Source organism: Paroedura picta, chromosome 10, assembly GCF_049243985.1.
Source record: "Paroedura picta isolate Pp20150507F chromosome 10, Ppicta_v3.0, whole genome shotgun sequence".
Taxonomy (NCBI): domain Eukaryota; kingdom Metazoa; phylum Chordata; class Lepidosauria; order Squamata; family Gekkonidae; genus Paroedura; species Paroedura picta.
In genome coordinates, this window is record NC_135378.1 from 77,404,226 (window position 1) to 77,428,701 (window position 24,476).

At 44.5% G+C, this 24,476-nt stretch overlaps 1 protein-coding gene across 5 annotated transcripts in view; it reads right to left on the minus strand.

The window, feature by feature from the left end:
* Positions 1–24,476, minus strand: part of PTPN13 (protein tyrosine phosphatase non-receptor type 13) — a 149,868-nt gene that overhangs the window by 47,112 nt on the left and 78,280 nt on the right. For all 5 annotated transcript variants that reach the window (XM_077300969.1, XM_077300966.1, XM_077300970.1 and 2 more), the window contains exons 8-14: positions 14,317–14,412; positions 13,544–13,637; positions 6,970–7,189; positions 4,772–4,846; positions 3,168–3,342; positions 1,621–1,774; positions 419–557 (exon numbers count right to left, since the gene is read on the minus strand). In XM_077300969.1, coding sequence (XP_077157084.1) covers positions 419–557; positions 1,621–1,774; positions 3,168–3,342; positions 4,772–4,846; positions 6,970–7,189; positions 13,544–13,637; positions 14,317–14,412 — 953 coding nt within the window. The remainder of the gene's footprint in view (positions 1–418; positions 558–1,620; positions 1,775–3,167; positions 3,343–4,771; positions 4,847–6,969; positions 7,190–13,543; positions 13,638–14,316; positions 14,413–24,476) is intronic.

A 24,476-nucleotide genomic window follows, 5' to 3' on the forward strand; every position in this document is an offset into this window, starting at 1 on the left:
ACAATGCTCATGGGCAGAAAGCCTGGCGTATTGCTGCCTTCTGGCCCTCCCCATGGCTATGCTGGGGCCATTACTGGACATGGCAAACACAGGAGGGATCTAGCCAGCCTTGTATCTTGCCTACATCTGATCCCAGCAAGCCTCAGTGGTGCGGTAGATGGAGCGCAGAGAGGCCCAGGTTATAATCCACCACTCCGCCAAGAAGCCCGTGATATTGGGCCAGCATCTCAAAATTGTTGAGACTAAAACAGGAAGGGGTGAGCTACACACATTGTGAGTGTCTTGCATAGTGCAGGGGGTTGGGCTAGATGACCCAGGAGATCCCTTCCAACTCGATGATTCTATGACCTGCTGAGCTTCCAAAGAGGCCGATGTGGAGAAACGGAACCGGAGGTCTCGCACTAAATGCCACCCTTACCTCTGCTTGGTAATCTCCATATTCAGCCTGGAGGGCCAGCGATGCTAGCAACAAGGCCGTCTCGTCGTCACAGTGCATCCTCTCTTCCAGGAGATCTTTCCTTAACTGCAGGTAATACTGATGACATGTCAGGGTATGTCTGGGGAAAAAGAGCAAAGCACAAGAATGGATATGCGGTGTGGAGACAGCAATTACACATGGATTAAGCACGGCAATAGTTCTGTTTTCACTAAAACTGGCTTCCCTGCCATTTAATAACACTTGGTAGTAACGGAGTACTTGCTACATTTCCTGCATGGTCACTTTAGTGAAACATTGAATGGTGCGGAGAGGGACTTCCTGGTTGGCTGCAATTTTTCCAGTTTTAGGAAGATCTTTTTTTTTTTTTTTTAAGGCTGCAGCCCAAATGCTTTTGCACAACCGTGGACTGGGAAATGAAGATTTATTCAGGCCAGGCCCACACAGGTTTTCCCTTGTTCTAGGCCCCTGTGATTCCGCCTGTCATCTGAGATTTGTGTGGAGACGGTTTAAAAATCGGTAATTTCCACAGCACCATAGCAATGTAAAAATTACCAACTTTTTTTTAAAGCTGGAATTATTCCTGCAATGGCGGGTAGAGATGACAGCGCAGAAGTGGGGTGGGTGGGTGGGTAAGGCAAGGAACATGTGCGGAAAATTGCTATGTAGAAGCATTGTTACTGATGCAAGTGCCTCTCCATGTGAGCAGCAAGAAGAGCTTTACAGAAAATTACCACCTCGTGGGAGCATCCAAGACTCGATTTACAACAGGCTGCCTTTGAGACTGATCCTGAAACTTCAAATGATCCAGAACGGGTCCTTACCAGGAGCCATTGGAGGGCCCATAAATGATAAAATATGAAGTGCGTCTTAGCCCTAAGAAACAGCCCTGGCTCATGGAAAGAGGACAAGGAGCTGTGGCTCAGGAGGAGACCCTTCTGCTTGGCATGCAGAAAGTCCCCGGTTCAATCCCCAGCATCTCCAGTTAAAAAGGACCAGGCAGCCCCAGGCAGCCACTCCAGTCAATAGACAGTTCAGGCTTGTTGGGCCAATAGCAAAAGGCAGCTTATTTATTTATTTCATTTATTCTTTGATTTATATACCGCCGCTCTCAAAGACTCGCGGTGGTTTACAATAAAATAATAAAAACGCCCGTCACGGAAAGCAAAATGTCCGGCACTCACTGTATCAAGCTGCTATCATCCACAAAGAACTTAATGCGGAAGAACAAGGTGAAGTTGACGGCGTTCTTGCTCTTTTTCTTCGGCTCCTCTTTCCATCCCTCAGGAGCGACTTTTGTTAGTTTTAATTCTGGATCGATGAAGAAAAATTCATTTTCTGCCATGAAGAGGAGGGGGAGATAATTAATAAAGCACCCATCGATCAGGTGATTTATTGCGCTGAGCTGCAGTTGGGTTTCCCCATCATTTATATCCAATGGGCAGCCATTTCCTGTACGTGGCCCTTAACCGTCCTCATTAAATGTGGGAGACCCAAAGGACACAAAGCCCTGAAAATCAAACACCTGAGCCCACGAGGGAGACAACTGAAGGGGGGAGCAAAGCGTGCCAAAGTGCGTAAGCCTAGTCCCCATGCGTCAGCTGAGACTTAACAGCAAAAAAGCAACATGTTCTTATATATAAAATGACCATTATCATCCCAGCCGTCTTATATTTTTGGAAGGGTCTCGTTTTCTATGTTGTAATTAATGGTTTTTTGGCCTTTTGCATTTCTCGTAATCATCAATAAGAGTTGAGCTGAGGCTCTTTTGCACTTCCGCCATTTTCTAATGTTATTGTTGTGATCATGTTAAGGTTATTGTTGTTATAATGTTGTGGCGCATAGTGGTAAGCGGCAGACATGCTGTCTGAAGCTCTGACCATGAGGCTGGGAGTTTGATCCCAGCAGCCGGCTCAAGGTTGACTCAGCCTTCCATCCTTCCGAGGTCGGTAAAATGAGTACCCAGCTTGCTGCTGGGGGGTAAACGGTAATGACCGGGGAAGGCACTGGCAAACCACCCCGTATTGAGTCTGCCAAGAAAACGCTAGAGGGCGTCACCCCAAGGGTCAGACATGACCCGGTGCTTGCACAGGGGATACCTTTACCTTTACCTTTAACGTTATTACTATTATCACCTGTTACCATATGTTATCTGTATCTTTGTCCTGTTCCCTATAAACCGTCCCGAGCCTTTGCGGAGGGCAATATATAAATATAATAAATAAATAAAATAAAATAAATCATATATCATCATAATAAAAAATAATTTCAAAAACATCACAAGAGCTGGTTCAGACCTGCATGCAGATCTTTAAACTACCCAGCCCGTGCTGAATGAATCCCCTGCACTGAAAGCAAGGTGTAATTTCTCTCCGCGATGACCGATTTGCAAATGGTCTCATTCACACCAGTGGTGTGCAGTATGGAGAAGCAGTTAAAAAGCAGCAGACTCTAATCTGGAGGACCAGGTTGGATTCCCCCTCCTCCACAGGCAGCCAACTGGCTGACCTCGGGCTAGTCCCAGTTCTCTTAGACCTGTTCTCACAGAGCAGTTCTGTCAGGGCTCTCTCAGCCCCACCTCCCTCACAGGGTGTCTGCTGTAGGGAGAGGAAGGGATGGTGATTGTAAGCTGCTTTGAGATCCCCTTTGGGTAGTGAAAAAGCAGAGTACAAAAAGCCCAGCTCTTCTTCTTCAGTGACAGCCCACGTGTGAATTGCACCCGCACTCTCACCTCTTAAAGAAGCCAAGCCAAACAAGTGGTGCTCCACTAAGCCAACGTGGGCCACCACCATATCAAACACATCCTTGCATATCGTCTTGGTGTCGCAGGTCATCTCCAACCTCTGGCCAGTGAGAAGCAAGATGTTCACTTTCCGACGGCTCTCTTCGCTCTTCCCTTTCTTGTTCTGTGTTTCAAAAGAGGAAGCGCTGTCCGTTAACACACGGACCTCCCGCTATTCCAAATTAAGGCATTGGCCTATCAAGCTCTGTGTTGTCGGCCCTGGCAAACAGCAACTCTCTTGAATCTCAGAGCGGAATCTTTCACACCTGACGCTCTTTTATTGGAGATAAAGAGGACAGAACCTGAGACCCCTGCAGGGGAAGGAGGTAACCTGCCACTGAATCTCAGTCATCCCCAGAGCAACATGCCAAGGGTTCTCCATCTTCGGAGATTTTTAAGCAGAGGCTGGAGAGCCATCGGACGGAGAGGCTGATTCTGTGAAGGCTCAAGGGGGGTGGCAGGTTATAGCGGATGAGCGAGAGGGTTGTGAGTATCCTGCATGGTGCAGGGGGGTGGACTAGATGATCCAGGAGGTCCCTTCCAACTTTATTATTCTATGATTCTAAGGTCTCTATAAAGCAGTGGTTCTCAACCTGGGGTTCAGGATCGCTTTGGGGGTCAAACAACCCTTTTACAGGGGTCGCGGCAGGGTAAGCAGCTTGGCCGGTGGGGGGGGGGGCACTGTTGCTGCTCCTCCTGAAGGCGCCCGCCAATTTAGAACCAATTTATATACAATTATGAACAATGGATCTTCACAGCATTGGTCAATTTTGGTTTAATTTATGCGAAAGAACCCTTGCATAATTTTATGGTTGGGGGTCACCACAACATGAGGAACTGTATTAAAGTGTCGTGGCATTGGGAAGGTTGAGAACCACTGCCATAAAGTAAGCAACAAATATTGTCTTGTTAATCTTATAATCTCTTTTTAACATTTATGGAGCCTGGCTAGCTCTACAAAAATGGGAGACAACTAACAATGAATCAAAGCAACTTTTTAAAAAGCTACGCAGTGATTTTTCAGTTCCTAGCCTGGATGGCTCAGGCTAGTCTGATCTTGGAAGCTATGAAGCATTAGCTCTACAAAACAGCAAGAGTCCAGGAGCACCTTAACGACTAACAAACGAGATCGCCAAGGAAGTTCAGGGCTGCTATCCAGAGGCAGGTAATGGCAATCTCTGAATGTTTCTTGCTGTGAAAACCCTACAGGCTGCCATAAGTCAGCGATGACTTGAGGACCATTTCACCACCCAGTTTTGCAATAAAAATCACTATCGCCCATGGAATTTAGAATTCCAAGTCCTAAGGCGCCCCTTGTCCCCGTGATATCAAAGAACCTAAAACAACGGTACCTAGGAGGACCCTCTCTGAAAGATTCCACTATGACATCACAGCAGGTCAGCCAATGACATTCAGAGTCATTGGGCATGTAGAGAAGACAAACGCTGAGAAGGAGACTGCAAAGGTTAACAAGTTAGAGGAGCTGCACATACAGCCCACCATTCAAATATATTGTTAGGACTAAAAGCACATTAATTAAGTCAGGAACTTACCAGAATTGACTTTGGCAGGTCCAGGGAGGTGAATGGCTCAATGGTTGTTTTCACAAATTCAGGACCAAAGAAATTCTGCAAATCACAGATGTCCGCATTAGTGTTTCGTGTTCAAGCAACAAAAGACTTGCAGCAGCAGTCAGGATGTTCACAGGATGCCTCATGGGAGAGGAAAGCGGACAGCTTCCCCCTCCCCCCACGATACACAAAAGCATCCATTATAACAACAGAAACACCAACCCATTCAAATTCTTCCCTCACTACCATGCAGCTTTCTTTATTTTGCAATGTAATGCAGCTTAATTCAGTTATTTGCAGCGAAGACCAAATGTAATTAATAAGCAGAGATTACATTTCTTCCATGAGTTTCCAAATATATGGTTAAAGGCCACATTCTGTAACTAAAAATCTGGTTTCTGCCTCCCCTAATTGAGAATAAATTAGTGGCACTAATTTATCCTACGCCCATACCCATCAATTCATTATATTCATCCATATGTATGCGTGTATGTACGGATAAACAAACGCGGAGGCAGCAAAAGCAGCCACTGTGCGATCTCTTATAATAGTAACCAAATTATTTTCAGTCGATCCAACGATTCATGACCTGGGTGCTTTTGTTCCCCTGTTTGGTTCACTACTGATAAATCTGTTGACTCAATGAATCATGCAGCGATGAAAGAATAATAAAGGCATCTTTTCCCCCCTTTCCATCACCGTTTCTGAGATTTACCTTTTTTCGTGCAGCAAAAACACTCTTTGAAACACACACAGAATACACTTGCCAGTCCCCAACTGGGGGATCCAGAAATGACTAGCCAAACCCACGAGGATGAAGATGAAACAGAAGAGCGGCAATGAAGCTGTGTGTTAAAGTCTCTTGAAACAACAACAAAAAGTTCACTCTCTTGTTTTTATTGTATAAAAATCCCGCAGATAGAATGAGGTCCAGATTTTCACACTCATCGTGAGAAGACTCAGCTTACTTCAGTGACTTGCTCCTTAATCAATATTATAGGGTTGGGCGCTTCGGATGCCGGAGTGCCCAACCCTAATTCTTATCATTCAAATTCACTACCTGTAGGAGTCCCAAAGCGGCTTACCAACACCTCTCCCTTCCTCTCCCCAAAACAGACACCCTGTGAGGTGGGTGGAGTTGAGGGAGCTCTAAGAGAACTACTCTGTGAGAATGGCCCTAAGAGGACTGTGACTAGCCCAAAGTCACCCATCTGGCTGCATGTGGAGGAGAGGGGAACAACTCCTTTCTGCATTCGCTGGCAGGGGCTCATGGGAATTGTAGTCCATGGACATCTGGAGGGCCGCAGTTTGACTACCCCTTACACAGTCTAACGCCTCCTAAGCAGTCCCTCCCCTGCCGCTTTTAAAGAAGGTATGGCCTGACACGTACCCCCCCCCCCTCTTCCTTCTGCCACTCCCAACCTTTTGTCAGGGTTTGACCCTCTCAAGGAAGCTCGACAGCCCTTCTGGGGCCACCAGAGCTCCACCCAACCTCAGCTTCCTGCTGTATAGCATCAGCATGGTATGGATCAGCTGCTTTGGCCCCAGAAGCTCTCTACGGGTTCACTGTTCTGAGCCTCCTTGTGAAAGATAAAAGGATCTGGCAAGGAAGAAAGGGAAATAACACCTGTTTGTTCAATGCATCACATTGACTGCGAGCGTTTCTCACAGGGATAAGTTGCAAAAGTGTACTTAAGGGAAGTCTGCTGTCTGCCACCACAATGGCTGTGGCCGGCTTGCCTCAAAACAGGTAGTCCTCCCAACCTGTTTTGCCTAATTGTTTCTGTTGCTGTTGGGACACGCAGGCCTCCTCCTAAAAGTACACGGCAAGTCAACGAGGATGACATTTTAAAGAGACAAGCCCCAGGGCTGCTGATAAGGGCGCCGACCAACTGGGAGGCCTTTTGAAAACAAGACATGGGGCTCTTTCGAACACAGGGTGCAAAGCCGGAATTTGCAGAAAAGCGAGACACGGTCGTAATTGGGAATGGTCATCAATCTCCATCAAATACAAGCAGATGTTCATACCAGCATGTACAAATTACAAACCTGCAGCCAAACACTTTAAGGCAAATGGTTTTCAGACAGGTGTTCTTTAGTGGGGTAGAACAGAGGAGGAGGAGGAGGAGAAGAGATTCAGGTAATGACGGCACGGCTGCCTAAATCGGTCTGAATGTTACCCTTAGTTTCCTTTGGGTCATGGCTGTTTCCAAGGCAATTTCTCTTAGGGGATCTCTGGGCATATCCAGAATGGGCGTCTTCACCATCTCTCCAGGATAGAGGCTCAGCCGAGATTGCCGGAGGGCTATTTTAGCCTGCAGATGCATCATTTCCTCTTCCTGTCGCTTGAGCATTACTTCTTGGCTTACCAGGCTGCCGTCGAGCGATGCTTCGTATTGCCTGTCATTGAGGAGGTGAAAATAAGATGGGCAAAGGGGAAATGTCAATGCCATGGGGGGAGGGGGGGAAGGTATTGCCTGGCAAGTGCTGTACATCCTAGGTTTCCTCCACGCTGCAATGATTCCCCATCGTGTATGTCCGCCTTTCTCAACTTCTTTACCATTGAGAAACCCCTGAAATGGCATGATCGTGCAGAATATGCTAGCTGCATACTGGGACCCCTCTCATTCCCACCCCTTCCAGGCTCATCATTGGCCATTTAAAAAAAAATATATAAAAAATTAATTAACTCTCATCCATTCAAGAAACCCTCTTTGAGACAGCCTGGTGTATGTGAATGCAGAAGCAGTTGCTGCGGTGACAGAGAATATAGATTTGGATGCAATTTCACCTTCCACTTGCAATTTACCCCTTCTCTTTTGCTACCAGCTTTTCTTTTTTAAGTGGTAGCTATGTTGCTATAGCGAAATAATGACACTATGCTCTGACCTGGCTGGCCAAATCTCTTCAGATCGCAGGAGCTGAACAGGATCAAATCTTGGTTAGTACTTAAGTCCATGGTCACTATGCAGAGGTGGGCAAAGGCAAACCGCCTCTCTTTGTCTCTTGCCTTGAAGAAAACCCAGTGGATCGCCATAAGCTGGCTGCAACTTGATAGCACTTTGCACAATGGCACTATAGCAATACAGCGACTCCAATTTTAAATACAAAAGCCAGCAGAAAACTGACTGGGGTGGTAGGTGGTAGGCACAGGACAAAATGGTGCTGAGGGGGGTGGGGAAGTTTGAAAATCCATGCCCTCCTACCCACATGGTGGGTAAACCGGCTTGGAATACAACCTTTCCAGAAAGATTGCACCAAATCAGTTTTCAGGACCACCACATCAAAGCAGGGGAAATCATGGAAGTGATGACAGGGAGGGCAAAGGTGTGCGGATGCTCCAATAAAAAGGTGCAGTTTTAGATCTCAGTTGGAGCAAAACACGATGTCCAGAACTTGTTACTGCAGAAGATGATGCAAAATCCAAGATCTGGTTTTACAGAATCTCCTCAAAATCCAAGAGCGACTTTGTGAGGCCAAACACGTGAAAGGAAAAGAAGAATAAGTGGGTTGTATTCTCTATCCCCCTCTCCTCCGGTTTGCACCTGAACATTTTCCTTTTTAGGAAGATGTCCACATTCTGGATACTGAGGAAGCACAATGTATTCCCTGACCAAGGAAGACACGCAGGGTCAGTTTCAAATGTTCCAAAATCAAACAAAGTAATGTTTCCCAACATGTGAAGTCAGACCATCTTCTGCAAATACAAGACTTGATTTTCACCATATGGTACAGGCCGGATGCTGAAGTTAATTATGGCTTTCCAAGACATATGCACACTTGAAAAACAAACCTCAGAGATCACCATTTGCAGTGACTGACATCTGGGCTGCATACTGGTAATTACTCACGAGCACCTCTGGCCTATGAATTCTGGAACATGTAAAGCAACCTTCTGTCTATGTACACAGTCATAACTGTAAGGGATGTACCCATGTCACCTTTTATCAACATGGTCTAAAAGCCTCAAGGTCACCTTCACCCCTGAGCTTCTTGGCTTCTGTTCTTAAGTTAGTCTGTAGGAATTACTCATTAACTTAATGCTACTAGAATAACCAGTCGGCTGGAAAATGGATTGGGGCAAACGCAAGAACCGTGGCAAAACTTCATTCGCTGCACTTACCTGAGGGATGCTGAATACCAGGGTCAGGAGAAAGAAGCCAGGGTAAAGAAAGTTTAGGGAATGCAGAACAAGAAGTGAAGCAGAAGATTCAGGTGGAGAACTGATGGGGGAAGGACCAGACACTGTGAAGGGAAGAGGTGCAGATTTAACCTATCGGATGTTACAGGTGTTCTGTGAAAGAGGAAATAGAGTCTCTGGCCCATTAAGAGCTCAGAGGAAGTTGTGCAGGGCCTGGAGATCTAAACCTTCCATTACCTAAAGCAAAAGACCAAAGGAATGGTCTTTAGAAAAAGAGCTGAGCTAGAGAACTGATGTATTCATCACGGGAATCGCATTAATCAGTAGAACTGATTTGGTGTGACTTGTAGAGTGAATCTGTCGTGGAAAAACCATGCGAAAAAGGAAGAAAGGTTCAAAACATACAGAGAAAGAAACCAAAACGGTTTCTAGAGATACTCCGTTTTCACAATTTTTCTTCAGTGGTTGATTCCTTATACTCTTATCAACCAATTTTTATATATAGATAGGCCACCGGCTCTGTAAAGTATTGTGGGGAATGTCAGTCAAAAAACATTCCCCTGAATCAACCCCTGAAGAAAAATTGTGAAAACGGAGTATATCTAGAAACCGATTTGGTTGGTCCTTAAAAAATTATTGATATATAAAATTTATTGTACCAATTGCCTTGGAAAGGTTCTGTTTTTCTCTGTGGAAAAACCATGCGGCAAGATCTTCAACGTTAAAACTCGTGGGGGCTATCTTGAGTTTTCTCTACACTAAGTTTGGTACCCAATTATAGACCCAATTATACAATTATTTAAAAGCAAGGTCATTCCCTACCTCCTTTATGGGGTAGAAATTTGGGGATAGGATGAGGATATCGCTGTTTCTTTGGAAACATTACAAAGGTACATTCCAATGCTCCCTAAAGGGTCTCCAGCTGATGAGGGCTGAAGCAGGTCTCCCTTCTGTTAGGGCACAGGTGTATTCAGCTTTTTTAAAGCATTGGAAAAGATCTAGGGCTATGGATTCTAATTTGTTAAGTCAACAGCTGTTTAATCTACTGTGATTGTTACTATTTATTTTTCTAGTTGCACCCCACCCCTCCCGGTATGCTGACTCAAAGACTCAAAACATCTTGCCTTTTTAAATAAGATTCTTTTCCAGGACTCCATTCCTGACGATCCCTTAGGGATTTCTGCCAGGAAAAGGAACGGGTCTACAACTCTGATGCACTAATTGATCGACCATTAATTGCAAACTCTCTAGCGGCGCCCTGGTTCAAACTATTTTAAAATGACCATTGTAGAACTCCTTACCTGGGCCTATTCTGCACACCACAGATAATGCACTTTCAATGCAGTTTAGAAGTAGATTTTCCTGTTCCGCACAGGACAATCCAGCTGCCAAAGCACATTGAAAATGCATTATCCTATATGTGCGGAATGGGCCCTAGTCAACATTTCAAATAAAAACCTGAATGTGTCTTTTACATCCTTACAATTTCACACTATGCCATTGGCAAATATTGACTGGGCATTACTTGCAAATCCCTAGGGATCATGTGGGGCTCCTCTTCTCTGGAGGATTAGCCTCATTATGTATTGTTTTGTCCTTTATACACAATCCCTAAGGCTTAATTTCTGGCAGGGATCCTCTCTGGTTTAAACTTATACTCAGACACTGAGAAGATAACGTATTTGTTTTCAGATGTCCAGTTTCCTTGTGTCAGTTTCCTTGTTCGTATTTGCTTTAAAAAATTAGGTCTAGATTCCACAGAAGGAATTAACTATCTAGTTTACAGCTCTAATACTACTTTTTACATAATGTTTAAAATTTGTTTACATCTGTATTTATCTGTACACTTACGATTGCTTTGCCGTCTTCCTTGTGACAACCAATGGCTAGCTACAATAAACTGGACTGACTGAAGACTTCCTAAATCTCTTCTATGTACCATGCAAAGCCTTTTTTGTTTTACCGTTCTGAAGCGAAGAACGGACAGAATCTGTCCCTGCAGAGGATTAAAAACACCCTTGAAATTATGATTTGTTTCTAAACACTGACATCTATGCAAGGCCTTCCTCAAATGGGCTGATAGTTTTTTTAAATATAATAAGATGAGCATTAACTTAGCAGATGTCAAACACCGGAATCAGTGAAGAAATTATTAAGAACTGGAGGAAAGGTTGCAGCCAACGGGACAGATTCTGTGGGAGGAGAAAAAGGGAGGGGCTGGTTTCAAGAAGAAGAGGGTGCAGCATCTTGGGGGGGGGGGGACGACAGCCCTCCAGTCTATTTAGCTCACAGCTATTTGTGTTGGCACCAATTTTTTTTTAAGTAGCTAGAAACTTACTACACTGGTAATTCTCCTGTTAGATATTGAAAAGACTGGTTCTTCTGTGACAAGGAAAAACAGCACTGGAAAATAACAAGGCACGTTCTTACAAACAAGCTTAAGCAAAGGTCCGTACAAGAGTGTAGCGTTAACCACAGCTGCTTCCAGGCTGGGGTGTAAACGGACTCCTGTTCTAGCAGCCAGCCTTGTAGAAGCAGATGGAAAGGATGCCCATTCTCATGACATACCCAGCTTGTTCCCGTTTTCTCTCTTGTGGACATTTTGGTGTAGTGGTTAGGAGTGCGGACTTCTAATCTGGCATGCCGGGTTCGATTCTGCACTCCCCCACATGCAGCCAGCTGGGTGACCTTGGGCTCGTCATGGCACTGATAAAACTGTTCTGCCTGAGCAGGAATATCAGGGCTCTATCGGCCTCGCCCACCTCACAGGGTGTCTGTTGTGGGGAGAGGAAAGGGAAGGCGACTGTAAGCCGCTCTGAGACTCCTTCGGGTAGAGAAAAGGGGCATATAAGAGCCAACTCTTCTTCTTCTTCAGTAATATCAAGGCTCTCTCTGCCTCACCCACCTCACAGGGTGTCTGTTGTGGGGAGAGGGAAGGGAAGGCGAATGTAAGCCGCTCTGAGACTCCTTCGGGTACAGAAAAGGGGCATATAAGAACCAACTCTTCTTCTTCTTCAGTAATATCAGGGCTCTCTCTGCCTCACCCACCTCACAGGGTGTCTGTTGTGGGGAGAGGGAAGGGAAGGCGACTGTAAGCCGCTTTGAGACTCCTTCGGGTAAAGAAAAGCCCCATATAAGAACCAACTCTTCTTCTTCTTCCTGCACCACTATGGGAAATGCAGGCAGAGCTGTCAGTTCGATACACACTCCAGGCTCAGATTGTGACAACAAAGCCACTAGCAGATGACTGGATAAGGCTTATTAGGATGCACGTAATCCCTGTAATTTCCAGGCACTTATCTTTCCCCCCTGTATATATGATACAATCGAATGTCTGTGTGTTTTAAAACAACACTTCAAATATAAGAGATTAGTTTGGGTTTAGGCACGCCCACACAAATCTTAAGACATGAGTCACAAATACTTCTGCCACAGACCGATGAAACCCTGAGATGTTCAAGTTGGAGCAAAGCAGATTTAGGTGGGATATTAGGAAACAGTCCCTAATTGTAGCAAAAACATTGCTTAAGCAGTTAGGCAAGGCAGCAGAACCCTCAATGAAATTGAGGAATCCCCCCGCCTCATTCTTGCTGGCAGGCACGCCTACTGGGTTTGGCTTAAATCAGCACTAAGTGTGGACGTTAGGAGATATGGGGACAACGAGAAGCACACACATCCTGTTTCCTGTACTCCTTCGTATTCCCCAACATATGATTTCTGCATCTTCTCCCTTGCAAAGAAATCCGCTGAAGGAGAAGAGCTGTTTTTTTTTTAATATAATGCTTTTCACTACCCAAAGGAGGCCCAAAGCAGCTTGCAAACACTTTCTCCTTTGTTTCCCCGCAAGAGACATCATGGGAGGGAGGTGAGGCTGAGAGAACTGCTCGGTGAGAACAGCCCAAAGAGAACTGTGACTGGCCCACAGTCAACCAGCTGGCTGCATGTAGAGGAGTCGGGAAATCAAGCTTGGTTCTCCATATTAGAGGCTACCATGTCTAACCACTACACCACGCTGGCTCTCACCATGCTAGCTGCCCTTGCTCACTGGAAATCTGCATAGGTGTTCTATTATGTGCCCAGGGAATGCAAAGTATTTGTATTTCTTGTTCCCCTTCAATCCACACTTTTCATGGCTCATAGATATTACAAGACTTTTTTGGCATGGAACCTAGGACTCACAATATCCATTTATGGAGAGCCAGTGTAGAGAACAGGTCAACCGGTCAGACTAAGATCTGAGAAACCCAGGTTCAAATCCCCACTTGGTCCATGGAACCTTGGTGGGTGACCTTGGGCCAATCACACGCTCTCAGCCTGCCCTACTTTATAGGGCTGTTGTGAGAATAAAACAGAGGAGAGGAGAATGGTGTAAATAAAAATATGCTAAAAATATTTTCAAGTCAGGGAACTATATCCTGAATTGACAGCTTTACCTTCTTATTGTATTCAGAATTCCTGGAATATTATTTCAGACCATCCTCTAAAACGATGAGGGTGCATTATCTGGGCATGGAATTGGGGTCCTTGGGGGGGCAGGTAGGTATGAATTTCTGCAGATTGAGAATCAAGATTGGTAAAGAAGTTAGTTATGAGAATAATTTCTCATGTTTTACCTTGATCTTTTCCCCTGGATTTGATTTGGTGGAGAAACATCATCCGAACTTGGGCCGCTGGAGTCGTCTCTCTTTAAACCTTCCGACCTTTTCACTGGAACACGAAGAAAACACGAGATAAAATGGACTTTAGGTTACATAAACAAAAATATTGTCAAAGCATTAGAGATTTCATTGGACACAGAAAAATAGATTTAAAAGAATAAGTTATGGCATTACAGTATTTATTTTATTTATTCGTTGGCAGGGGCTCATGGCAATTGTAGTCCATGGACATCTGGAGGGCCACAGTTAGACTACCCCTGCTTTAAAGACTAATAAAATACATCCCAGGATAAGGTTTTGTGAGTCAGAGCTCACTTCTTCACTTCTAATGGAGCTCAAGGAAGCTTACAGGATTCTTCCGTCCTCCAGTTTAGTTCTCACAATAATCTTGTGAAGTAATTTCAACTGAGTGATAGTTGCTGGTACATACTAACCCGGTAGATTTCTTGGCCAAAGACGGATTTAAACCCAATCGTCAAAAGTCACTATCTGATGCTCTAACCACTATGTCTTCTACAAATTTTCCTCTGTTAATGTGACTTTCAGTATTTTTGAGTGTGAAAAGTGGTACAGAAATGTAGCAAAAAAACCCCCAAAACCTTTAAAAATAAAAACTGAACCGACATTACTGAGGTAACTCACCTCAAGTAAGTTCACAACCCACTATCTGAGAATTTGCACTCTAGGGAGCCCACCGTTGTACATCTTAATAAACAAGCCATTTGTACCTTGTCTAAAATCTGTGTCAGAAGAAATGAAGGACGGGCTTTCACTGTCTGTACTGTATACATCGTTGTGGTAAGATTTGTATCTTCGTCCATGTTCTGCAAGTGATTTTAAAGCATAAAAAAGAGGAAGGAAGGAAGGAAGGAAGGAAGGAAGGAAGGAAGGAAGGAAGGAAGGAAGGAAGGAAGGAAGGAAGGAAGGAAGAAAGAAAGAAAGAAAGAAAGAAAGAAAGAAAGAAAGAAAGAAAGAAAGAAAGAAAGAAAGAAAGAAAGAAAGAAAGAAAGAAAGAAAGAAAGAAAGAAGCAGGGTTAACCCAAACAATATTAATAACAATCGAATTACCACCTCAATTGCACCATTTTGAGATGCAGAAAAAAATACTCATCTTTGATTGGATCTTTCTGCTACATGAGCCATCTGCCATTCATGGAAAGCATCCTTCCATATACCTCCCACTTAGTGAAGGGAAACCTGTACAAACCAAACCTCTGTTCTGGAATTAATTTGCCACAGGATGTGTTACTTACCCCTAGCATACATGGCTCTTTAAGAGATTATGATTTATGCTGGGTATTGAAACTTGTATTGCAAGAGTTGTTTAGTGTTAGCGAAGAAGCAACACAAGATATGATAATATGTTAAAGAATAAAGAGATTTTACAAATCTATTCCTTATACTATGAGTGGGAGTGGCGGGTAATACATTGAAAAATAAATAAATACTTCAATTTTTAAAATGGAAGCAAAATTAACCAGCCATCCTTATTTCCTTTAAAAAAAAAAGTAGCAAAAATGGAAATATTTTCAAATTCTCAACAAATTTTTGAAGACCACAGGAAGGCATAAAACTGATTACATGACCAACCAGGCACCAGCAGACTACTTGGTAAAGAACATTAATCTAGCTTCAGGCAAACACAAGATGGGCCTTGACCATGGTTACTGGTTTGCAACAGTGTGAGGCTAACTCAGGATGGGAGGGAGGGTAAGTGTCTTCTCAAGAAGACTGCTAAGGTATATTCATTTGATCTGGGACAGGTATTCACTCTATGGAATACGAAAAGGAAAGTCAATAAACAAAATCACTTGACCAAATTATCATCTATCTTAGAGCCTTGTCTAGAAGGAATTTTGTTTGGAGCGGTCAAATCTTTGTGCAGCTGGACTATGCTTATAGAATTTGGGATGAGGGGGGGGCAGTGCATGCACTGGTTGCCCGCCCCCCAGGGTTCTATAACCCTAGTCCACCTACATTAAAGTGACCAGATTGTCCCACTTTTGGAGGGACATCTGGGGGTATCTGGCAAATTGTACTTAAGCTGAAATAAAAAAACACATATATTACAATACTATTTTTGCGTTCTATGCGTTCTATGAAACTTTTTGTTGCTCCATATAGACCAAATTTTTAATCAAGACCCCCCCCCCCCCCGGTCAATGGTGTTCCGCTTTACAAATGTTAAAATCTGGTCACCTTAACCTACATATTTTATTTTACTGGGAATATTAGTGCATGTTTGACTAGGAATCTTTGTGCCTGTACTCCCGCTACAACATCATTGGACTCCTCTGACGCAGCATTGGTCGCAAAATGCACGGCACACTAACCCCGTGCTTACATCATACCACCAAGCAAAATAAGATCTATCTCAGCACATGTTGTGCTTAATCCGAAGACACCAAGGACTGAAGAAGAGACCTTCAGTATGCAAAGCATGCCCTCTGAGCCACAACCAACTCAGCTGCTGCAGAAGAATTCAGATCTCTGTAGTGAGCCCTTACTTCGATGTGTGTAAACATGCATTCTCTGTAGTCAGATTCACAACTGCCCTTTTCATGGGCTACCTTTGCATCAGACTCAAGTACAACTTTGAACCCGGCAGGTACAAAGGGACTCTTAACAAATGCCTTTTTGATGAACAGTCCAATGCTTTGCAGGGACCTGTATAACGTAGACCAGGGGTAGTCAACCTGTGGTCCTCCAGATGTCCATGGACTACAATTCCCATGAGCCCCAATTGTAGTCCATGGACATCTGGAAGACCACAGGTTGACTACCCCTGGCGTAGACTAGCCCAATCTCGTCAGAGATGCTCCAATACTGCTGTTGTCAAGGACTTTGAAAGAAGGAAAGGAGGAAGGGACAAAGATCATGCCGAAATCCTGCAACCTGGAACAGCAAGAGGTTTCCCCTGAAAAACAATTTGCACATGTTCTTCCACAACCTCTCTTGCAACAGTGAGCAGTGCCCCAAAGTCTGTTCAAATTCAGCAAAACACTATGTTTTGGGTATTGCCATGACCTGACAAAACACCACACAAACCACATGAAAACCTGATCTGGAGAACACTGGATTTATAAAATTATATATCTGAAGCACAGAGATTATGTCAAGCAACCAAAGAACTGTGTGCATGGTGCCGTGTTTGTTCTTGCAAGAAGCAACACAGAAGCATAAAAAGAACCAGGACTTCCCTTCTAAAACGGCACCAAAAGAAGCAAATTAGTATGTGGAAGTAAACAGCTGGATTTATGCACAAGTTCAGCGAATTACAATTTAACTCAACATTTTAAACAATCGCTAAGAATTACTAAAATACCATGGGTTCTCTTTAACTTGACACGGTTTAAGGCCTAAGGGCAGCCTTTTTCAACCTTTTGACCATGGAGGACCCCGTGAAATAATTTTTCAGGCTTGGAGGAGCCCCGGAAGTGATGTCAGCTGGCCACACCCCCTGCCAGCAGTGACATCACTACCTGCACTCTTAGCCCTCCTTTTTCTCCCTCCCACTGCCTTTACTACTACTATGGAATCTCTGCCTCATGTAGGCCAGAAAGAAGAGTAGGAGCTGAAAATACAACCTGGACCCCTCCCATACCATGCCACTTCAGAGTGTCCCCAAAAAGATGGTCTCCTAATAAGATTGGGGAAAGTAGCTTAAAGGAGATGTTGTGAGAGGTGGGTAACTGAGATCTCCACTAACATTTATGGGAATTGTTACTTTAGAAAACTCTCAAAATAACTAGTCAGACGTTAAACTGGAAAGTTTATTGAGGGGAAATAAAGGGGTATAAGCCACACACACACACACACACACACACACACAGAAAAACACACACAAGGCTAGGTAAGAGAAAATTAGGGAGGGGGAGGGGATAGAGAATTTGGGGGAAGGCAATATTACCAGTCCCAACATAAAGAAGCCCACAGAAGCAGCAGCAAAATGACCAGCAGTTTATAGGGAAAAAAAGCGAAGGTAGGTCCATATGCAAGCAGGGGTGTACAGAGAGTCCAAGAACACATACACAGCTATGACACAGGATGCTGTATTTTGTAGGGCAAAATGCTACCTAAAGTCCTGTTGACGTATGGCTCCAAACCAATACCTAGATGGGCTGTTTGGGGGTGGACAATGATGTTGGTTCTTGATGACCCTTGGATTAATCATAAAGTTGGAAAAAGTTATACAGACCATCTAGTCCCATCCCCTGCTCAATATGGATCAAACTCCACTACTGATACGACTTGGATGACATTATTCTTAAGCTTGCAAAAGCCACAAAGAATAAGGGCAAATATAAATTCATATTTGGGGATGATTTGGGGCTAAATTCAGACAAGTTGCTAGGACTGTAGAGGACAACTCAACCCCTGTTTGGTGGGCCTCCGCAGACCTGACTGCAAGAAAGCTTGGCATGTTAGATCTAATTAAAAACATATTTACAGAAATGAATTACAACACAATAGGAGCAGTTATCATATTTGATAAATATAGTCCTCAAAGTCGGCCCTTATTTTGGAGGCTTTTTTTCAGACAGAAGAAAACAAACAAAATGAAGAGACCAGAGATTGGTATAGAGACCGTACCCCTAGCATCATTTACATGGCAATAGAATCAAAGGGCCCCCTTCAAGGATCGCTGCCTTGTTGTGGCAAGGGGGCTTGCGTAGTTCAGTGAAGCTATGAGCTATACCGTGCAGGGCCACCCAAGACGGACAGGTCATAGCTGAGAGCTCTGACAAAAGGTGATCCACTGGAGAAGGAAATGGCAAACCACTCCAGTATCTTTGCCATGAAAACTCTATGGACAGTTCCAATAGGCATAACGATATGACGCTGGAAGATGAGCCCCTCAGGTCGGAAGGTGTCAAATATGCTACTGGGGATGAGCAGACGGCTAGTACGAGTAGAGCCAGAATGAATGAAGCGACTGGGCCAAAGCCGAAAGGACGCTCAGTTGTGGAAGTAACTGGTGGCGAAAAGACAGTCCGATGCTGTAAAGATTTTTATTCCATAGGAACCTGGAACGTCAGATCCATGAATCAAGGTAAGCTGGACGTGGTCAAACAAGAAATGACAAGACTGAACATCGACATTTTAGGAATCAGTGAACTAAAATGGACAGGAATGGGTGAATTTAATTCAGATGATCATCAGGTATACTACTGTGGACAAGAATCTCGCAGAAGAAATGGAGTAGCCTTCATAATCAATAAGAGAGTAGGAAAAGCAGTCTTGGGATACAATCCCCAAAATGACAGAATGATCTCAGTTCGAATCCAAGGCAAACCATTCAACATCACAGTGATCCAGGTCTATGCCCCAACCACTGCTGCTGAAGAGGATGAAGTTGATCAGTTCTATGAAGCCCTACAACACCTTCTAGAAGCAACGCCAAAAAATGATGTGCTTATCATCATGGGGGATTGGAATGCTAAAGTAGGAAGCCAAAAGATAACCGGGATAACAGGCAAGTTTGGCCTTGGAGTACAAAATGAAGCAGGGCACAGGCTGGTAGAATTTTGTCAAGAGAATACAATGGTCATAGCAAACACTCTTTTCCAACAACCCAAGAGACGACTCTACACATGGACATCACCAGACGGTCAACACAGAAATCAGATTGACTATATGCTCTGCAGCCAAAGATGGAAAAGTTCTATCCAGTCAATAAAAACAAGACCAGGAGCTGATTGTGGTTCAGATCATGAGCTTCTTGTTGCAAAATTTAGGCTTAAATTGAAGAAAGTAGGGAAAAGCACTAGGCCACTCAGGTATGAACTAAATCATATCCCCGACGAATACACAGTAGAGGTGACAAATAGATTTAAGGAATTAGATCTGATAGACAGAGTGCCTGAAGAACTATGGACTGAGGTTCGCAACATTGTACAAGAGGTAGCAACTAAAACCATCCCAAAGAAAAAGAAATGCAAGAAATCAAAATGGCTGTCTGAGGAAGCTTTACAAATAGCTAAGGAGAGAAGGGAAGTGAAAGGCAAGGGAGAAAGAGAAAGATACACCCAATTGAATGCAGAATTCCAGAGAAAAGCTAGAAGAGATAAGAATGCCTTCTTAAATGAACAGTGCAAACAAATAGAAGAAAACAATAGAATGGGGAGGACCAGAGATCTTTTCAAGAAAATTGGAGATATGAAGAGAACGTTTCATGCAAAGTTGGGTATGATAAGGGACCAAAATGGTAGGGACCTCACAGAAGCAGAAGAGATTAAACAAAGGTGGCAAAATTATACAGAACAACTATACAAGAGCGAGCTTAACATCCCTGATGACCACAGTGGGGTAGTTACTGACCTGGAGCCAGACATCCTGGAATGTGAAGTCAAATGGGCCTTAGGAAGTCTGAGCAACAATAAAGCTAGTGGTGGTGACAGCATTCCAGTTGAACTATTCAAAATCTTAAAAGACGATGCAGTAAAAGTGCTACACTCAATATGCCAGCAAATTTGGAAAACTCAACAATGGCCACAGGATTGGAAAAGGTCAGTTTACATTCCAATCCCAAAGAAGGGCAATGCCAAAGAATGTTCAAACTACCGCACCATTGCACTAATTTCTCATGCTAGCAAAGTTATGCTCAAAATCCTACAAGCTAGGCTCCAGCAATATGTGGACCGAGAACTTCCAGAAGTACAGGCAGGATTTCGAAGAGGCAGAGGAACTAGAGATCAAATTGCCAACATACGCTGGATCATGGAGAAAGCTAGGGAGTACCAGAAGAACGTCTACTTCTGCTTCATTGACTATGCTAAAGCCTTTGATTGTGTGGAGCACAACAAATTGTGGCAAGTTCTTAAAGAGATGGGAATACCAGAGCATCTTATTTGTCTCTTGAGATATTTATATGCAGGTCAAGAAGCCACAGTGAGAACTGAACATGGAATCACTGACTGGTTCAAAATTGAGAAAGGAGTCCGGCAAGGCTGTATACTGTCGCCTTGCCTATTTAACTTGTATGCAGAACACATCATGAGAAATGCGGGATTAGAGGAGTCACAAATTGGGATCAAGATTGCAGGGAGAAATATCAACAACCTCAGATATGCAGATGATACCACTCTAATGGCAGAAAGTGAAGAGGAACTAAAGAGCCTGTTGATGCGGGTGAAGGAGGAGAGTGCAAAAGTTGGCTTGAAACTCAACATCAAGAAAACAAAGATCATGGCATCCGGCCCTCTCAATTCATGGCAAATAGATGGGGAAGAAATGGAGATAGTGACAGATTTTATTTTCCTGGGCTCCAAGATCACTGCAGATGGGGACTGCAGCAAAGAAATTAAAAGACGCTTGCTCCTGGGGAGAAAAGCTATGGCAAATCTAGACAGCATCCTAAAAAGCAGAGACATCACCCTGCCAACAAAAGTGCGTTTAGTCAAGGCTATGGTATTCCCAGTTGCAATGTATGGCTGCGAAAGTTGGACCATAAGGAAGGCCGAGCGTCAAAGAATTGAGGCTTTTGAACTCTGGTGCTGGAGAAGACTCTTGCGAGTCCCTTGGACTGCAAGGCGAACAAACCGGTCAGTCCTAGAGGAGATCAGCCCTGACTGCTCCTTAGAAGGCCAGATCCTGAAGATGAAACTCAAATACTTTGGCCACCTCATGAGAAGGAAGGACTCCCTGGAGAAGAGCCTAATGCTGGGAGCGATCGAGGGCAAAAGAAGAAGGGGACGACAGAGAATGAGGTGGCTGGATGGAGTCACTGAAGCAGTAGGTGCAAACTTAAATGGACTCCGGGGAATGGTAGAGGACAGGAAGGCCTGGAGGATCATTGTCCATGGGGTCGCGATGGGTCGGACACGACTTCGCACATAACAACAACAAGAATCAAAGGGCCAAAATGAACAAAGATCCATTCTTAGATCCTTCTATGGATTTAAAAAAAAGCAAAACTAATTAGCAGCCTCAAGCAGCAGTTTTCAAGATAGGTGAAAGGTCACTGGGTTCATTTTCCCCCCTTCCCAGGCTTCTTCCAGAACTTAAAAAACACCCTTCAGAGTTGCAGTTGGATAAGCAGGGAGGTATAGAGCGAGTCAGCTTCACCCATGTATATATCTCTTTTTCCCTCTTAGACAAAACTAACTATGCAGGCACACATTAAATTATGGAAGAGGCTTAGAAGAAAAGAGATAAAACCTCTCTCCCTACCCCTCTCTACAAAGCAGGTCCCTCATTAGCTACAGATCCTGGATCTCTTGTTTACTTTGGCCCCTAGTAGAGTTTTGCAAAAATTTCTCCTTTGTCCTTGTAGCCGCTGTAGAAATTAGGCAAGGTTGTGTGGAGGCCACAGTTCAATTCCAGTACCACACAAGGGCAGATATTGTTATACAGTGTAGAATTCTGCATCCTGGGAAACAAAATCAAAACAAACTCCTCCAGACAGCCAAGGGATTGGATGGCTCTAGCTAGCTTTTTGCTCCCTCTAGGCCAGTTACCCACCTTATTACAGCCCCCTCCTGCATAGTTTTGTCCATGCAGAACTCATGAAAACATCATTTTTGGTGATCAGAGACTCCTCTCCCTCCCCTTTCCACCGGTGGAAAAGCTAGCTGGCTCCAATTCGACATTTTATCCATTTAGTGTATCATCTTTTAATCTCCACTGATTTATATAATTGTACGGTATCCAAAAATTTATACAGATTCCTCTGTCACCAGCCGGAAAAGGAAAAGAACAGCTCCCCAGGCCAAAAGATCTGGAAACATACAATTCTCCATGAGAAAGGGTATGAAGGATATTTATATCCCTTGAGACGGGGTGGGAGAAAGAAGAGCCGGAGAGGCAGAAAGGGGAAAGTGACAAATTATGTGACCCTGAAGGATTTTCGAAGCAAGCAATGTTCAAAGATAGGTTTGCCATTCTCTGTCTCTGTACTGCAAACCTAGACTTCCTCGGTGGCCTCCCAGCGAAATACTATAACCATGGCTGACCCTCCTTGGCTTCTGAGATCTGAAGAAACAGAGCTAACCTAGGTCATTTAAACCAGGCTTAAATATCAGCAAGTGCAGTTACAGGGGGGTGACCATGAAGCAGATGAATATATTTGGCAGTAGACAGAGGATTTCTGTTTTATGGCCAAGCAGTGGACCAAGCAGATCTGCCAGTGGCAACGAGCTACATGAGAACCCATGGATCTACTGCTTTGAGTGGTGACCCACCACGACTCCAGGCTGAAACTGCAGGCTGGGTCCCGCCATCCTATAGCGGATGAGAAGTTTGACTTAAGGAAGCTCAGTCTCTTCGAGACATTGAGAAAGAATTACTATAAGAACAAGCATTGATTTCTTTTTACTTCCAGTCAGGGTTGCTGTGTACAAAAGATGAAAAGGTAAAAGGCTATTGATGTAGTCATTACAATGCAATCTGGAGTTGCGAGACGATTCTGTAGAAGAAAGTCATTATCAGCCAAGGGTGGATGTCATTAAACTACAAGTCCCTGTATCTTGTGCAAGAGGAAACATGAGTCTAGTTGCCCTAGCACAAAGGCTTCCTGCGATAACTTTTCATTTACACTGTTGTAAGGGTTCTTGCCCAAGTTGAAATGTTCTATAGCAGGGGTAGTCAACCTGTGGTCCTCCAGATGTTCGTGGACTATAATTCCCATGAGCCCCTGCCAGCAAACGCTGGCAAGGGCTCATGGGAATTGTAGTCCATGAACATTTGGAGGACCACAGGTTGACTACCCCTGATCTATAGGATGCAATCCACTGTCCAGACAATAAAGGGTGTCTAGGTTTGGACTGGCCCCTCCCACCCAGGCTATTGGCTCTTCCTGACCTGGAATGGTTATAAAGCCTTCCAGGGGTAAGACCGACGGGAATGTTGTCTGGGAAGCTGTCATAATGACCATGCTCAGTTCCTTCCATGGCTCTAAACCAGGGGTAGTCAAACTGCGGCCCTCCAGATGTCCATGGACTACAATTCCCAGGAGCCCCCTGCCAGCGAATGCTGGCAGGGGCTCCTGGGAATTGTAGTCCATGGACATCTGGAGGGCCGCAGTTTGACTACCCCTGCTCTCGCTCCACAACTGCCAAAGGCTCATCTCCACCAGGGCTCTAATTCTCTGCACAGGCATTTGCCCCACCTTTCAACTAGCTGATGCGGAATAGACTGTACAAAATTATCACCGATAAGCAAACCTGTTTGCAATAGACACGATAAGGCACTCCACTTTTCTCCATGCAGAGAACTGTTTTGGTTTCAGCGTGGCAAGTACAACTAGGTCATTCTGCGGAAGAGGAGCCGAGGCCTGCCCAAATCGGAACACAAAGTCAATGCCCTCCGTGGGGCCCAGTCTGACAACATCCGTCGGGCCAACCTGGCTCTCACCGCACATTAGAATGCACCAGATGACGTGACACAAAGGGATGAAGTCTGCCGCAGAAACTGGGACGACAGCCAAGTTTTGAGGGGAGGGTCTGAGCGCCTGACTCTGCATCCCGCAGAAGCATCCAGCCAAACGTTATTTGTGAAAAAGAAGCTCCTTGCTTTGGCTACCAGCTGCACTCAGACATCACAACAAGCGCTAATTAAACAGAGGCCCCTTGGCATTGGCACTAACCCTGCTTGCTGTGCTTGCGTGGCCCCCTCCCTGCTGCTCTGGCTTCATTGAACGCTTCCCAGTTTGAACAAGCTCCAACGGGCCATGACATTCAAATGTAGGCCCCAACCATCACTTAAGCCATAAGAACAGATCGTATCCTCTAGATCAGGGGTAGTCAACCTCTGGTCCTCCAGATGAGAACTGCAGTCCATGAACATCTGGAGGACCACAGGTTGACTACCCCTGCTCTAGATATACAATCAGGCATATAATAGCTCTAAGAATCATATTGTGTCTTTTCTGGTCTGACGATGAGGACTT